Raw genomic sequence first — 14,654 nt, forward strand, 5'->3', positions numbered from 1 at the left:
ATAATCACAAAAGTGATACAGTGAAGGCAGTATATCAACTTTTGAAAACATATGAGGACGCCTCATGCATCTAGTTGCCTCAGTATTCTGCATGCATATAAATTTTTTTCATGCATTAGACATTCTTGTTAACACCTACAAAATCAGTACAAAACAGCGCCACTGAAAACAGTATACATTTTATGGATAGCCCAAGCATGACCTTATTGATTTTTCGAATCTGTATCCTCATCAGAGAGTGGTTCACTCCCGCTGCTCAGGTCATCGTTACCTATAAATGAGGACCTCACACCAGCTGAGTCAGAATTATGGCAAAGGTCATACTTAACAAATTTTATCTTCTCTTTCTTCTCAGCATTTTTCCCCTCTTTACGCTTCTTTCCTCTTTTTTCCGTTGACTTCATTGTTTGTGCAGCAGCTACAAGTGCAGCACTCACAGATTCATTCACCTTTTCATTCTCCTCATCTGTATGTTCCTCTTCTCCCTTGTTATCTATGTAAAAGAGAAGATCATCATCCACTTTCTTGCTCCCCAACTTAGAAGCTAGTTGGTCAGAGTCTGGTTTGGAGATATCAAGAACCAGTTTGGTTCGAAACTTCAAGATGCTATCATCAAATACTCTTAAGCCTTGATCCTCAAGGTTAAGAAGCCATTCTGAAGAATGAGATCAATATTAGAGAGAGCATTAGTAAAAATCTGCATAACAGATTTGCCACAAATGGAAGTAAGCAGATCCACTTACTTAGAAGAGCTTTCGGTGAGGTTCCCTTTGATCTGATTGCACTATCCTCCACAGGAATCTGATTCTTTACCCATTTAATTATCTGGGAAGATAAATGTGAACTCGAAAATGCAGTTATGTAAGAGAGGGCTCTCCTCTGATCCCCATGCTCCCTGAAGCAACAAATAATGAGATTTTTCCATAAGGGTTTCATTAGAATTTCAACAACAACATGAAATGCCCATTTTATTTTCTTTCTTCTTTCTGGACATGTAACCATAGTTGTTTTTTCATACCTAAGATACTCCACTGCTTCATGCGTAACAATCAATCTTTTCATAGCTATACTTTTCATGTGCTCAGCAGGTATGTGAATCGCTCTCTCAGGGTTGAGGGAAGAATACTCAGGCAATATGATGGCATCATACAGCACTTTCCTCAACAAAACTTCATCTTCAGAACTCTGCATATAAAGATTTACCAATAAATGCTATTTAATTTTAAGATCATATCAAAACAAAGATGCAGCCCATTCGAAGAGAAAAAAAACAATAGGGAAGATGTAGTATCGAACTAAACATTTTAAAAGAGGGATACTAAGTTGCTAACCAATAGGGAGGTAACAGGAAAAGTCTTCTCCAGCAGCATCGTCACAAAGACCTCTACTTGACACAAAGAATAAGGATGTTAGGACATTATACATGAGATCGAAGAAACTATTTTCATTATAGGATACATGGAATGCTATTCAGTGAAACGCAATGCATGCAGTAAACCTACCAAACAGTTTTAAATAAGCATGATAGAATTTTACCGTTTCTCCTTTTGAAATCAATGAAATAGAGAGTAACACATAAAATTAAATGACAGCAATTAAACCAGGAAAGGCACCTTAAAAACTAATTCTAATGTCTACCCCAAACCTTTTGGGAGCAAATTTCCCTAAGCCATTTAAGTTTATGTCATGCAGATGGAAAAACCTTGATAAAAAATGCACATACACCATGTCCTAATTCAGGCAAAAATTAAACAACACTAACCCAAAAGATGAAAGTTCTGAAACCCGGTAATGGAAGCAATAGCCCAAGTCCTTAACTCTGTTTCCAGCTCCTCCCTTGAAGTCCCAACTTTGAAATTCAAGCAGAGCTTCAAAAAAAACGCCTCTGCAGTAACAACTCCAGCAAAGTAACCCACATCGCCTCCTCTCTCACTAATCCCTCGAAGCACGTCACTGCTCACTAGCGGGAAGAAAAATTCTAATCCCTCATTTGAGTTCATCCAAATACGAATTAAATCAGAAACAGGCGTAACCAAATTCAAACCAGTTAAACCATCATCCTCGCCCATATCCATGCAAGAACACAGATTTATATAACCAAGAATCACTCCCATCAAACTATTAACCTCTTTCATCACTTTCTTCTCTCGTTTCGATGACAAGTCCCTCTTAAACAAATCAACAACCGCATTGTACACCTCGTGTACTACAGGAGCAAGCAACGCAATGCTCTTTGAAGAACTGCATGGAGCCGAGCACGCCGAGATGAGCTGAAACAAGTCCTTTGCGGCTGATATCCGATCTAAAGGGCCGTCTTTTGGGTGATTACGGCTGCAAAAGGTTAATGCGGCGTAGACCCAGATGGATTCAAGAGGTGGGTCGAGTCGAGCTTGCATTAGTACGAAGAATTCTTGAATAAAGTGAGAGAAAATAGGGTTTTCTTTTTGAATTTCAGCTAAAACGCTTTGAATTGATTGGGTTAGCTTGAGGTCGTAGCTTTCACCAATTAGGGGGTTAGCATTTGGCGGGTTTAAGGAATTTGCAGGGTCGATTAGAGCAAAAGCCATGGTTGAACGCTGAGATGTGATAAATTTTGTTTCAGTGAGGAATGAACAAGAAGGAGCAGTGCTAAAGCTAAAACCCTAATTTTTTAGCAGGTAAGGTGTAGAAGTAGAACGAAGAAGGCAACGGTTTAGGGTTTAAGGGGTTACCGCTTCATCAACGACGTGTCATTTTTTATTCGGATATGTGAATTGGGCCTTCTTTTGGGCCTTGATTGTTGATAGGATGGATTTGGTTCGTCCATTAAACTAGCATAAGGCCCACAACGGCCTAATCTGACCACAGATCTCACACCATCACACAAGTCAAAGAAATGGACGGCTGTGATCTTTTCTTCCCTCTACTATCAATTGCGGGAAAGGCAGAGTTTTTATTTATGAAAATCATAGTTACGTGTTATCTCGTACCCTATTGGTTGAAAACGGGGGACCCACTATACTATATGCTCTAACCAACCAATCAGATGTAGGGAAACACGTAAACCAACAAATTAATTTCACAAAATGTAATTTTTTTTTTTTTTTGTTTAGAACCTTAAAAATCAGAATAACAGTTGAAGTTGGTTTGGTTAAAGTCCCTAAATTTTTGTATCAGTTTGGTGAAAACCCTTATAAAGATCAAAGTAATTGTGTTGGTCACTGTTTGATACAGTCTCTGTGTTCTTGCTCGAATTCTAGAGAGAGAGACAGAGTTATGGCGAAACTGAAGCCAATTCTGGTAGCTGTTTCAGTGTTGGTGGTCTTAGCATGTGTACCGATCTCTGAGTGTGCCAAGAAGCCAGTGACTGTTGCTAGAAAGGAAGACATTCCGTACATCAAATGCCAAGTCTGTGAGAAGCTCGCAGCTCAGCTACACCACCAAGTTGAGAAGAAGCAAGCTGAGATCGGTCCCAAGAAGGTATGTTTATTATCTGGGTTTTCTTCTATAGTCTTCAATATACTTTTGTTTGAGAAGTTGATTAATGGGTTTTGTTCGTTTTTCTGAATTTGATTGTGGGTGTTTGCTTTTTTTTTTTGGTGCTAGATCTCCGAGTATCAGATTATTGAGATTACGGAGAATGTCTGTAATTTGAAGAAGGCAGAAGCGGATTGGATTTTGATGATTGATATAGTTGAACAAGGAGATAAGTTGGAGGTAAGAATAACAATTGTTTGGTTTTGGTTTAAGTTGGAGAAATTTTCGAAATTCTGTGCTTTGAGTTTTGTTATTTATTGCTGTGGATCCTTATGGACCCAAATTGGAAAGATAGTGTATTTCATCAGATAAATTATGGTTTGCTAGTAGCCTAGTATTGTGTGGTGTAGTGGATAGCTGTTTTATAAAATCACAAACTGTTTTTTTTTTTTTTTTTTGAAAGACCATCAAATGGCAACCTTAATTCCTCTGTGATTATAAGTGTAGATGCAATTATATAAACTTCTATAGTGCGGAAATTTTGTTGTTTATTGTCCTGACCTGCTACACCATTTGTTTTTTTGCAGCTGGTGGAACAAGATTCTGAAGGGCAATGCAATTCGGAATGCAAGACAATAGAGCGAGCTTGTCAGGAGGTGAGGTTTTGGATCTTGTTTTTTATTTTCTTGTCTGTCCAGTTCCTGTGTTTACTTGTACATTCATCTTTAAAGTCAATGAAGTTCAATTCTTTGATTTGTCCAGTTCATGTGTTTCCTCTGCAATATGCTAGTATAACAATTCATCCTAATCTTGAACATTGCAGGTTTTGGGGTATTCTGATACTGATGTTGCTGAATATCTATACAAATCCAAACCTGATATTGATTCATTGGTTAGTTATGTATGCAAAGACGTTACTAAAGCATGCAGTACCAAGCCACCCCCAGTTCCTAAGGTAACTGCTTTGTTGATGTGATATTCAAGTCGTCATTATTTGCATAAAAATATTTTGTAAGGGATCACCCTTTGTTGGTTAATTGAGATGTGGGTCAATCTTTGCAACTGCTTTGCTTTTCTATCATAGTAATTTTATTGTTGTCATGGTTCTGTATGTCTTAAAGATACGTCATTTTGAATTTTTAAGAAAAATAAAGATGCTGATCACCCGCCGTCCTTCCTGTCTTAAATATAAATTTGGCAAGTAGAAAATTATTCTGAAATTTGTTTGTACACACATTGAGCTCCTGTGTGGCCAGCAATGGTGTCCTCACAACCTATAAAATGGTGTGATATGCTTCCAAATCTTCAGCTACCTAAACAGATGTCTGATCCTAATAAGGTTGATGTGGAGATCCATGAGTGCTACATTGCGTACATGTTAATCTCTACCCCTGATTTTAAGTTTTTAACCACCTGTATCGGTATCGAGGTCAAGTATCTCTATGTTACATAGGATAATATACATCTAAATGATTAGCCTTTGCACAACTTGCTCTGAAAGCAAGACTGTTACATATCATACTCATGAAAATGTATTGTGTCCCAGGATAGGACTCCTGGAGAAGTTTTCATGCCAAAGTCATCTAAAGAAGCTGAAATGGAAAAGATAATGAAATCCATGGAGGTAATATTCCTTTCATTGCAGGAAAACTTCATTCCGTAGCCATACTCGTGTTTTGCTGAATTTGTCCTGTATTCTGTCTCCCTGTTCTTCAGGGCATGCCAGGAGCCCCGGGCATGAAAATGTATTCAAGAGATGAGTTGATGAACATGCAAAATTTTGGTGGCGAAGATGCTGATGAAGAAGATGATGATGATGAGGAGACTAAATTTCCTTCAAATTTGGTAACTACTAATTTCAGTCTATAAATTCTCTTAAGAAATCATATTGTTTCTTTCAGCATTTAAAAAATTTTATTGAACAGGGAAAAGTTTTGAGAGAAAAGGAAAGTGCAAAGAGCGATTTGAAACAGACGATTACCAACGGAATTATAAAGACCAAGGTGACACTAAAGAAACATGCAAACCAAGTCTCTAACTGGTTACGGCAAAGGTGGAGGGGACTGAAAAAGGCAGGTTCAAAGAAGAGTACAAAGAACAGCAAGGCAGAGCTTTAGGAGAACACTGAATCACACAATTATAGGAATTGCATTAGAGTCATCACGTTTTTGTTAATTGTATCAATATGGTTTTGACATTAAGTAGGAAGGTTGAGGAAAAATGAAAGTTAATTTGCTTTTATTACTTTCAGAATACCCAACAATTGCAATTGTTTCAACTTCTGGGATTGTGTATGATTAAAGTGAAACTTGGCATTTGGTCCAGAATAGCCCAAAATAAGGGAAGTCCTTTACATGCAATGTGATGGGCTGCAAGAGCTTCACGGCCCTAAATGTTTGAGAGAGGGGAACTGAAAATCAATAACCATATATATAGCAGTAGGAATGCTTTCACATCTTCCAGCTCTATTTTTTTTCATGACTATGCTGAACCACATATATTGTGACTTCATTGTATTTTCCATCTTCTCTTGCTGTTCACTTGATGATGCCATTAAATCAATGTTATTTCCCCATTCTCAAAACCAGCAGCATGACATACTATCATGGGTAATTAGAAAATCTCTTGAGGAACTTTTTGGTGGCTAATACTAATCATTAATTACAAATTCTTTTTTCTGCCCAATTAATGAGATTTATGTCGTAACAAAACCAACAATGAGTGGCAGATAGATATGAAGGAAGACAATCTGATGCATAAACGCTTGACTGAAGCAGTGCCAAAGTCAAATAAATAATTATTATTTAAATTAAGTCTAGTCTTATGCAAAAGGGCTAGGCTAATTATCAATTTTTATTTTTCTAACCTGTTTTAATAATAATAATAATTATTATTATTTTTGCATTGTACGATGTTGTTGACATATAAATTTGGAATCACACTGAATAACAAAGATATGAATCGCTCTTGTATTTGGAAATGTTTTTGAATCATCAAAGTGATTGTTTGTTATAGACAATAAAAACAAATTGGATTGCCTATTTCTTCCTTTACTCGACTTGCATGTCCTTCAAGTTCATGTGAATTGAGTGATTCTTTTAACTCAAAAAATATGTATACTTGCATTTGCTTCATGCTAATATGAGTTAATTGTGAGTTCTTGCAGAATAAAAATAAAATATCATTAGTAACAAGTTTGATCTTTATTGTGGCTTTTCATGTGCAAAAAATGTGGATGTTAGTGGGCAGGCAAGTTTAAAATAAGCTAGTAAATACCATTGTCAAGAAGGAAAATATAAAACCCATATATATACACAAAATCTGAACCTTTTCATTGAGGATTTCTTATTTAAGTATAAATAAGGGATCGCTTCGACATTATATTTTGATGATCGAAATTGTCTACATTTTAGATTTCTATTAAAGAATTATTCTTGTAAAAAATTAGCTCAATCGGAAACCATTTACCTGCTTAATTAAATGTCATTATTTGAAGTGTTTATCAAAAATATTTTGTTCGTCTATTTATTTAATCAAAGTTAGATAACTTAGTAGTTTTTGACTTGTCTAATTTTTTGAAAATACAATTTTTGAAGGGATTAATACCATTTTGCTCCCCCGTCTATTACACTTGTATCAGTTTGCTCCCCAGACTTCTAATTTGGAAAATTAAGGACTCTGACTTTTTCAATTTTGCCAATTGAGGTTCTTTTGTCAATTTACACATTTTTTATCCAAATCTTTGAGGGCAAAATGGTCCCTTCCAATTAGATCTTATCATTTTTTCCTCATGCATCATTTTTCCTCTTTTATTTCTTGCTAAATTTTGCTTGATCATCTCGACATTTTAGATGAAAAATGTATAAATTGACGGAATAACCTTAATTGGCAAAATTGAAAAAGTCAGGGTCCTTAATTTTCCAAATTAGAAGTCTGGGGAGCAAACTGATACATGTGTAATAGTCTGGGGAGCAAAATGACATTAATCCCATTTTTGAATAAACATCTAAAAAATAGATGATTTGGATCGTTAAAAACTATATAAAATGTGCTATAAAACATTTTTTTAATAGAATTATTTGAGAAATCTCTCGGCGTATGACAATTTGACAATTCGAATATTTGCACTATGCTCGCGGCCAAAAAAAAAAAGAATACTTGCACTACGTATGAATTATGAGTAATATTAAAATAAAGATCATATATACAGGTTAAAGACTGTAAAGTTTGGATGAATAGTAGTAAAGCAATAGCATAGTGACCATGCGGCATGTGAAATGCATGCAAGTAATTAAGCAGCGGCTTTGTGACTTTTTAACATGTATAATGTTCACTAGAACATTGGCCAAAGAAAAAATGTTCACTAGAAGGAAAAGGAAATGAGAAAATGTACTACATATTATTTCGACTTGAATTTGATATTTAGTATAGATCTGATGTTGTCTTTAAGATATTGGAGGAAACTATAAATTTGTTTAGACATTTAAATTGATTGATGGGTTCATGACCCAATGTATAGGTGTTTATGACAACAATATGTTTTAATCATTACCATCCAAGCACTCTAATCACCCTAAAATCTTAATTGAATTTTAAGATTGAATAATCAATACACCTTTCATAAAATCATTTGCAACTCACCGTGGCTCTTACCTTAAAAACTAATTTTCCAAATCTACTGGCTGCAATCCATGGTGGCACTGGCGGAGCTAGGATATTCTATGTAAGGGGAGGACTATATAAACTTTTGTGAACACACAACAAATTTAGTGTTGATTAATAATTGTTTTTTGTATTATAAGTACAATATTTTTTTTTTATGAGTTTTTAAATTTTAAGAATATTGTATGATAACTTCATTTTTTTGAATTTTGAACGTACAATTATTTCTCTCAGGTTATTCAGCATAATAAAAATTATTTTTACATAAGTACAATTACTTTCACAAATAAAAAATTTAAAAGAATTAACTTGTTCTTAAGTTTATTAATTATTAAGTATTTTCTCTGGCAAAACAAAAGCATTATGTATCTCCAACAAAAATAATTATTTTGTTTATAAAATAAGCAAGAGAGATCAACTTTTACACATTAAAAAATATATATATAATGATTCACTTAGATTTACACATGCCACACAAAAAACTATTTCATTTCAAAAATAATTATTTAGAAAATATATGTCATAATATATTAATAAAAATAATAGAAAAATTAAAAAAATCAATTAACAAGAGGTGAGGGGGGCCGTGTCCCCTGGTCCCTATGTGGCATGAGGACGCAGAGATGGTTTTTGTGGGTTTAATGCAAACTTGCAAAGTGTGCAACAAAAAAGTGGAAGAACAAATGAATCTTGAACAAAATTAAACAAATGTGGGGATTGGACCTACAAAAAATAGCCCTACCAGGCTACCACAAACTGCCTCATATTTATTGGTTTTAATTGAACTATTCTTGTAGTTGTATGTTGGATAGTTGGACTTTCCATTATAAATAAGAATATTATGCGGTGTTTATTTTGACTCTCAAAACCAGTTTGAACTAACTTTTTAGGTTGGATATTTTCTTTTATTTGCTGAGTCATATTACTCAGTTATAATTAAGTTAATTAACTGATAACAAATTCAGCAACATGTTTAAACTTGAGAACATAAAAGTTGTGCACTGAAGCAGGTTCACAGTGCTTCTGAAGGAGTTTCCCTTTTTTTTTTTTTTGGAGACGATGTTCACACTTCAAAAAACTACTCCAACAAAGACTATAATCCTCTTCTCACTTTTTATTATGAAACTTCCAAAACCACCCACACGGCCACACACGTATATATTGGATGGCAGCTCCAAAATACTTTTATCGCTCATATAACTTGGCATTCATAACAAAATGATTCTGATTAACAATCATTTGTATGGAAGGTTCTGACTTTAACTTGGGGGAAGAAGAGATTTATAGAGTTGCAAGAATAATGAAGTCAAATAATAGATAAAATTCCCAACCTTTTAGCTCAAAATTTTAAAGTTGCAATTTTAAGGAATGTATAATTGAAAATTACAGATGTTACAATGCGACCTTTCATATGGATGCAGCTTTCAAACAGGTCAAGCAACAATCCGCAACACTAAGTTGCAATTCTGGATTGCTTTCTTGATGGAACAATAAAATAACCGAAGCTAGCGCATTTTGTAGTATTGAGCCCTCGAGACTACGCATCGCCGGCCATTTAAGGAATACTTGAGCATTATATCAATATCACGGGGATTCTTTTTGTTTTGCGCCACGGTCATGCTTCCCACAATTGACTCTCCTTGACAGATTGTTAGCACATCTTCCAAGTAAAGGACTGTTTGCTTCCAATGTGTAGATCGTGATCTTGGCCCTGCATTATATTTCAAGTTGTCAGAAAGATATGATTACCTACTGAGGAACTTGGACATGAACAAATGCATGCTTCCATTTCTTTGTTGCTTTAAATGCCCATATTTCTGAAACAAACTTTGATCCGGATAACAAATGAACAAAAATAGGAGGTAAAGAACACTGACCTGTGGAGAAGCCCATCAATTTATGACATTTTGTAAATGACACATCAAAGTAGGCTACAAGAGCATGAATAAAATCATCACGTTCAGCAACAAGCTTAAAAGGAGCCGTGAAGGAAGCATCTCCGGGAACCATCTTAGATATATCCATTGTCTGAATGAAGCAAATTGGAGAATGTTAGTGGAAAAAAACCAGCAGCATAAAAGGGGCCTAAGACTTGTTTCACGCAGTGCAGCAGGGTGCACATGCATAGGTATTTCCCACCTTGAGTAGCTGGCTGTTTGTAACGATTTGATTTTGATCAACTGTGTCCACAAGAGGCTCCATCATGGCTTGCTTCTTGATGCAGCTCATGTCAAAGCCATATACATTGTTCCAAACTGGAATAGCATAAAAAATTGGGGAAGAAGCAAAAGTCAATGAACTGCACTCTAAGATTACATGCACATTTGTACGACCCTAAAGAACATCAAAAACTCCACTGACAAGACCAACTCAAGAACGTTAAACTGTTACAGTGCTCACGCATTCAACAAATTTGAAAAGTCCCAGAAAAAATAGCAATGATATACTTGCATACACACAAGAGGTTAACAAGCTTACATTCTATTTTGTCATCTTTGTACTCTGCATCCTCAATAGCTGTCAAATAGAGAGAAGCTTTGTCTGGAAACAAAACTCCATCATCTACCTACAAAAAAGAAAAGAAAGAAAGCATTTTCAATAAAAATAAGCCAATGGTGAATAGATCTTTGATTTTAATGTAACTACGAATATGCCCCGGCTCCAATTTTTCTATGCAGAGATCAACAAGTAACATTAACCTATAGGACCCCAAAGCAGCATAACTGCTATGGACTGTATCACTATCCATCAACAAGGGCAACATGAACCTAAGCCCCACCCAACTGAATGGATAGTTTACATAAGGTTAAATTATTCTTAACCAAGATATCCAAAAAATGAATTTGGAACGTAAATGCTACTTACAAGCCATTTATCACGAGCATACAGGACCGTATTTAACATATTCTCAAACAACAAAAAATATCCCATCCATTCTGAGATAATTATATCCACTTTAGAAACAGGAAGCTCAATTTCTTCAATTTTTCCCTTCAGAACTGTTATAACTGCATTGATCAAATAGCCAATGAGTAAGCAGAATACTTATTTTGTCAAAACAATGTCAAGAGACAGAACAGAGCTACATGCATGCATGAACTCTAAGAACATTACCATTAGAAAATCCGTTTGCTTCAACGATTTCTTTTGCCATGTCAGCCATATCTGAGCACTCAACCTGCAGATGAAAAAATTTGTCAACTCCATAATACTAAGTAGACAACCAAAATACATCACAAATTAAGAAATACTATGCATCTATGGAAATTGATTTGTCAATAAACTTTCTTTAAGAAAAACATACTGCATAAACATGCTGTGCGCCTGCCTTTGCACAGAAGAGGGACAAAATTCCAGTCCCAGCTCCAACATCAAGGACAACCTTGTCCTTCAATAGAAACTTATTATGATAAATAACATTTTGATATGTCTTAGTTCTCACTACATCCTTCAACATTTCCTGCAACACAACGATAATGAGAGAACATCTAATGGGTATTAGCAAGAAAGCCAAAAGCTCGAAACACAAAACTGCTTTGTATCCAAGTGCAGCACACTTACTTCATGAATACCTGCAATCACAGAAAAAACACAAAAATAAGCCTTTTGTAGCAAGTATCCATCAAAACACAATAATCCCATATGAAGTACACAATATGCAATTGATTAACAATAAACACAGTAGTAAAGAAACAACACAGACCCAGCTTGGTAAGTACAGGCATAAGAGAAGTATCACTAATTCAACAACTTCTTAAACAGCATATAACAACTCTAAGCATTTCAATTAGACATATATGAATGCTCAGACATGACTACATGAATTTATGCATTACTTGCTGCCCTTACAATCAAACCAAAGTTCAATCCAACAATCAAACCAAAGTTCAATCCAACAATGCAACCAAGTTCAACACTTCCACAACCACACCCAAAAACAAAAATTATAAAAATCCAAACTTTTCCCTTTTCCTTCTCTTTTTCTCAGTTTCCACAGCATCGAAACAGAGAGTGAAAACAAAACCAGAAGCAAAATGAGTGGAAAGAAAGAAAGAAAGAAAGATAGGTACCGAAGTGAGAGTAGGAGTCGAAGTAATAGTCGGCGCTGGTTTTATCATCGGCTTCGATGAAGGAGACCTCAGGCTCGCCCATGGAGTCGTCAACGGCTTTGTCAAGGTCAGGTTCACACATGGACTCGTCGTGGTTGGAGCTCTCGGAAGCGTCTTTGAGAGCTTCGTCGTCGTCTGCGTCTGCGAAGCGAATCTTGGAGCCTTGGGGCAAGTGGCTGCTGAAGCTCGAGCTCTGATCGTTGTTGCTCTTGTTGTTCTTTCGGCGACCCATTGAGACTTGAGAGTGGATTTAGGGTTCTACGAGGGTTTTTTGGGTAACTACCGGTTTGAGCTGCGTGCGTGTACGACCGCTTTTTTTACTATAAGTAGAGGGCGAGTTTCTTTCAGCTCTTTTTCAACTCCAACTGCTACTGTCAACCCAGGACACCACACCGTTCCGCAGCAAAATTAAGGATCCGACCTAGGCCCACACAAGGCCCAACAGCCCAAACACCATGAATCCAAGCCAATGAGTAAAATTTCAAATTTCGCATAAATTTTGATGAAAATTGAGTGAGGCTATGCAGACCACTTTAGCTGCTGAGTTGACCACTCTAACATATTTTTTCCAACTTTTCTCTTATTTTACCCTTTATTACAAAAATATGATAAAATCATCCAGATCTATTCGGTGGTCATCTACCGAAACATCTATCAATGTTCGGCAGATAAGTGTCGAATAAATACAAATATTTCGACAGATAACTGTCGAATGCCTTTTTCATTTCTATTCTGTAGTTATCCACCGAATAATCCACCAATGTTCAGCAGATAACTGTCGAATAACCATAAATATTTTGGTTAGATAACTGTCGAATGATCCGACGAACAAAATTAAAATTTTTTGATTTAAGGATAGAGTTGGAATTTTGAAATAGAGTGGTCAACTCAGTAATTTAGGATGGTCAGAATAACCTTGGCCTATAAAAATTTTGACGGAAATTGAAGAATTTTAAATTTCGATAAAAATTAGACAGAAACGACGAAAATTGTTATCAAAATATAAAATTTTTTGAATTAAACTTTACCATATATTTATTTAATATATTATCTACTACATTGATAAAAAATATTGAAGAAACCAAATTATATAATAGGTTTCATGTGATATAAGATGAATATAATGATCAATGAAGGCAAATACTGTTAAATAAAATTAGTATAATTAATAAATGAAATGAGTATATTTTTTATACTCTATAATCTATATACTAAACCCTATATACTCTATATATCCTAATACTCTTTATACTCTATAATCTATATACTAAACCTTGTATACTCTATATTGTTTAGTATATTGTATATAATATTAGGGTTTATGCCCTGTAGAGTATTTTTAATTATTTTTTATATAGAAATGTATTAGGGTTTACTGGTTTAAGGTTTAAAAACAACTAAACGAAACCCCAAAATGGCCAAACCAAACTCCAAACGAAACCCCAAATTTTTTTTTCTTTTCAATTGCCCAAAGGCCCCAAACCTCAATCAACCCTAAACCCTTTTTTTTTTTTTTGTCTTTTTCTTATTCTTTTCTTTTCCTTTCTTTCTTTATTTCTTTATTTCTTTCCTTTTTTTTCCCCCATGACTCTCTCTTCTAGTCTTCCCTCTCACTTCTCACTCTCTTTCTCTATCTCAGTCCCACTATAAGTTTGTAACATATCTCTTCTCTTTCTCTCTCCTTCCTCTCCCTTTTCGATCTTTTCCTCCTTCCCAGATCTCCTACTCTTCCTCCTCTCTCTCCCTGATCTTTTCTCTCTCCTCCCTCCCAGATCACATTTCTAACTCTCTCTTCAATCTACCGCCCTCCAGAGACGGTTGGAGACAAGGCTGGCTTGCCTTTTCCTCCCCTCTCTCCCTCTGGTCTTCGCCTCCTTAACTCGAGCTGAAAGTTTCGCCAAAATTTTAGATGAAATTCGAACGAAAAGTGTTTGGTTTGATGTTAAAATTTTCATACCCCTAAAAAACGAAATTTTACTCCTTAATCCAAGCACAAAAGAATATTACATCAATAATTTTTCGAGAACATCTACATTGGAGAAACCCTATGTGATTAGGGGTGGAATCGGTTCGGTTACCGAATCAATTCTACGAAATCGACGACCGAACTGTAGGGGGGAGGAAGGCACAGCTGCAAACCGACTCAGAATCGACATGGGTCGATTACCAAAGATTCGGTGTCGGTCGATGGTATTTGGTGGGGCGGTTCGGTATTTTGGTGTTTTGCCGGGGGTTTTCCATGCCGCTTCTGACCACCGATGGTGGCGGTTCAATCCTTTCCGCCTATCAAAACTGACAAGGCCAGAAAATAACCAAACCGATCAGTTCAGATTGGTGGCATTATTCATTTTTTTTGTTTCTCGGTCAAAAATTCCACCCCTATATGTGATGCAAACAAATTTAAGAGTAGAAAATCTATACCCTAAT

At 35.6% G+C, this 14,654-nt stretch overlaps 3 protein-coding genes across 3 annotated transcripts; 1 reads left to right on the forward strand and 2 right to left on the reverse strand.

Annotated features, from left to right (window-relative positions):
* Positions 1-13: 13 nt before the first annotated feature.
* On the reverse strand, positions 14-2,692 carry LOC147279581 (SNF2 domain protein). The gene is made up of 5 exons (XM_086250975.1): positions 1,763-2,692; positions 1,332-1,384; positions 1,019-1,185; positions 744-895; positions 14-655 (listed from the first exon to the last, which is right to left on the reverse strand). The coding sequence occupies exons 1-5, from the start codon at positions 2,565-2,567 to the stop codon at positions 204-206; spliced, it is 1,629 nt and encodes a 542-aa protein (XP_086107101.1). The 5' UTR covers positions 2,568-2,692; the 3' UTR covers positions 14-203.
* A 437-nt stretch (positions 2,693-3,129) lies between these two features.
* On the forward strand, positions 3,130-5,932 carry LOC147279582 (nucleophosmin). The gene is made up of 7 exons (XM_086251347.1): positions 3,130-3,459; positions 3,586-3,696; positions 4,044-4,112; positions 4,280-4,411; positions 5,003-5,080; positions 5,173-5,301; positions 5,382-5,932. Exons 1-7 carry the CDS (start codon positions 3,256-3,258, stop codon positions 5,571-5,573), a joined length of 915 nt encoding a protein of 304 aa, XP_086107473.1. The 5' UTR covers positions 3,130-3,255; the 3' UTR covers positions 5,574-5,932.
* Positions 5,933-9,419: 3,487 nt separating this feature from the next.
* On the reverse strand, positions 9,420-12,543 carry PRMT11 (arginine methyltransferase 11). Its single transcript, XM_086251028.1, has 9 exons — positions 12,189-12,543; positions 11,680-11,690; positions 11,423-11,578; positions 11,233-11,296; positions 10,984-11,126; positions 10,597-10,684; positions 10,258-10,373; positions 9,996-10,146; positions 9,420-9,829 (listed from the first exon to the last, which is right to left on the reverse strand). The coding sequence occupies exons 1-9, from the start codon at positions 12,457-12,459 to the stop codon at positions 9,624-9,626; spliced, it is 1,206 nt and encodes a 401-aa protein (XP_086107154.1). The 5' UTR covers positions 12,460-12,543; the 3' UTR covers positions 9,420-9,623.
* Between the last annotated feature and the right edge of the window lie 2,111 nt (positions 12,544-14,654).

Source organism: Dryas octopetala, chromosome 7, assembly GCF_963921425.1.
Source record: "Dryas octopetala chromosome 7, drDryOcto1.1, whole genome shotgun sequence".
In the NCBI taxonomy this organism is placed as follows: domain Eukaryota; kingdom Viridiplantae; phylum Streptophyta; class Magnoliopsida; order Rosales; family Rosaceae; genus Dryas; species Dryas octopetala.

Coding starts and splice junctions, on each gene's coding strand:
- LOC147279581 (XM_086250975.1), bottom strand. CDS start 2,567: ATGGCTTTTGCTCTAATCGACCCTGCAAATTCCTTAAACCCGCCAAAT. Junction 1,385..1,762: donor TCAGAACTTTCATCTTTTGG/GTTAGTGTTGTT, acceptor TGTGTCAAGTAG/AGGTCTTTGTGACGATGCTG. Junction 1,186..1,331: donor TTCCTGTTACCTCCCTATTG/GTTAGCAACTTA, acceptor CTTTATATGCAG/AGTTCTGAAGATGAAGTTTT.
- LOC147279582 (XM_086251347.1), top strand. CDS start 3,256: ATGGCGAAACTGAAGCCAATTCTGGTAGCTGTTTCAGTGTTGGTGGTC. Junction 4,113..4,279: donor TAGAGCGAGCTTGTCAGGAG/GTGAGGTTTTGG, acceptor TGAACATTGCAG/GTTTTGGGGTATTCTGATAC. Junction 4,412..5,002: donor AGCCACCCCCAGTTCCTAAG/GTAACTGCTTTG, acceptor ATTGTGTCCCAG/GATAGGACTCCTGGAGAAGT.
- PRMT11 (XM_086251028.1), bottom strand. CDS start 12,459: ATGGGTCGCCGAAAGAACAACAAGAGCAACAACGATCAGAGCTCGAGC. Junction 10,374..10,596: donor CAAAGATGACAAAATAGAAT/GTAAGCTTGTTA, acceptor ATGCTATTCCAG/TTTGGAACAATGTATATGGC. Junction 9,830..9,995: donor ATTGATGGGCTTCTCCACAG/GTCAGTGTTCTT, acceptor AATATAATGCAG/GGCCAAGATCACGATCTACA.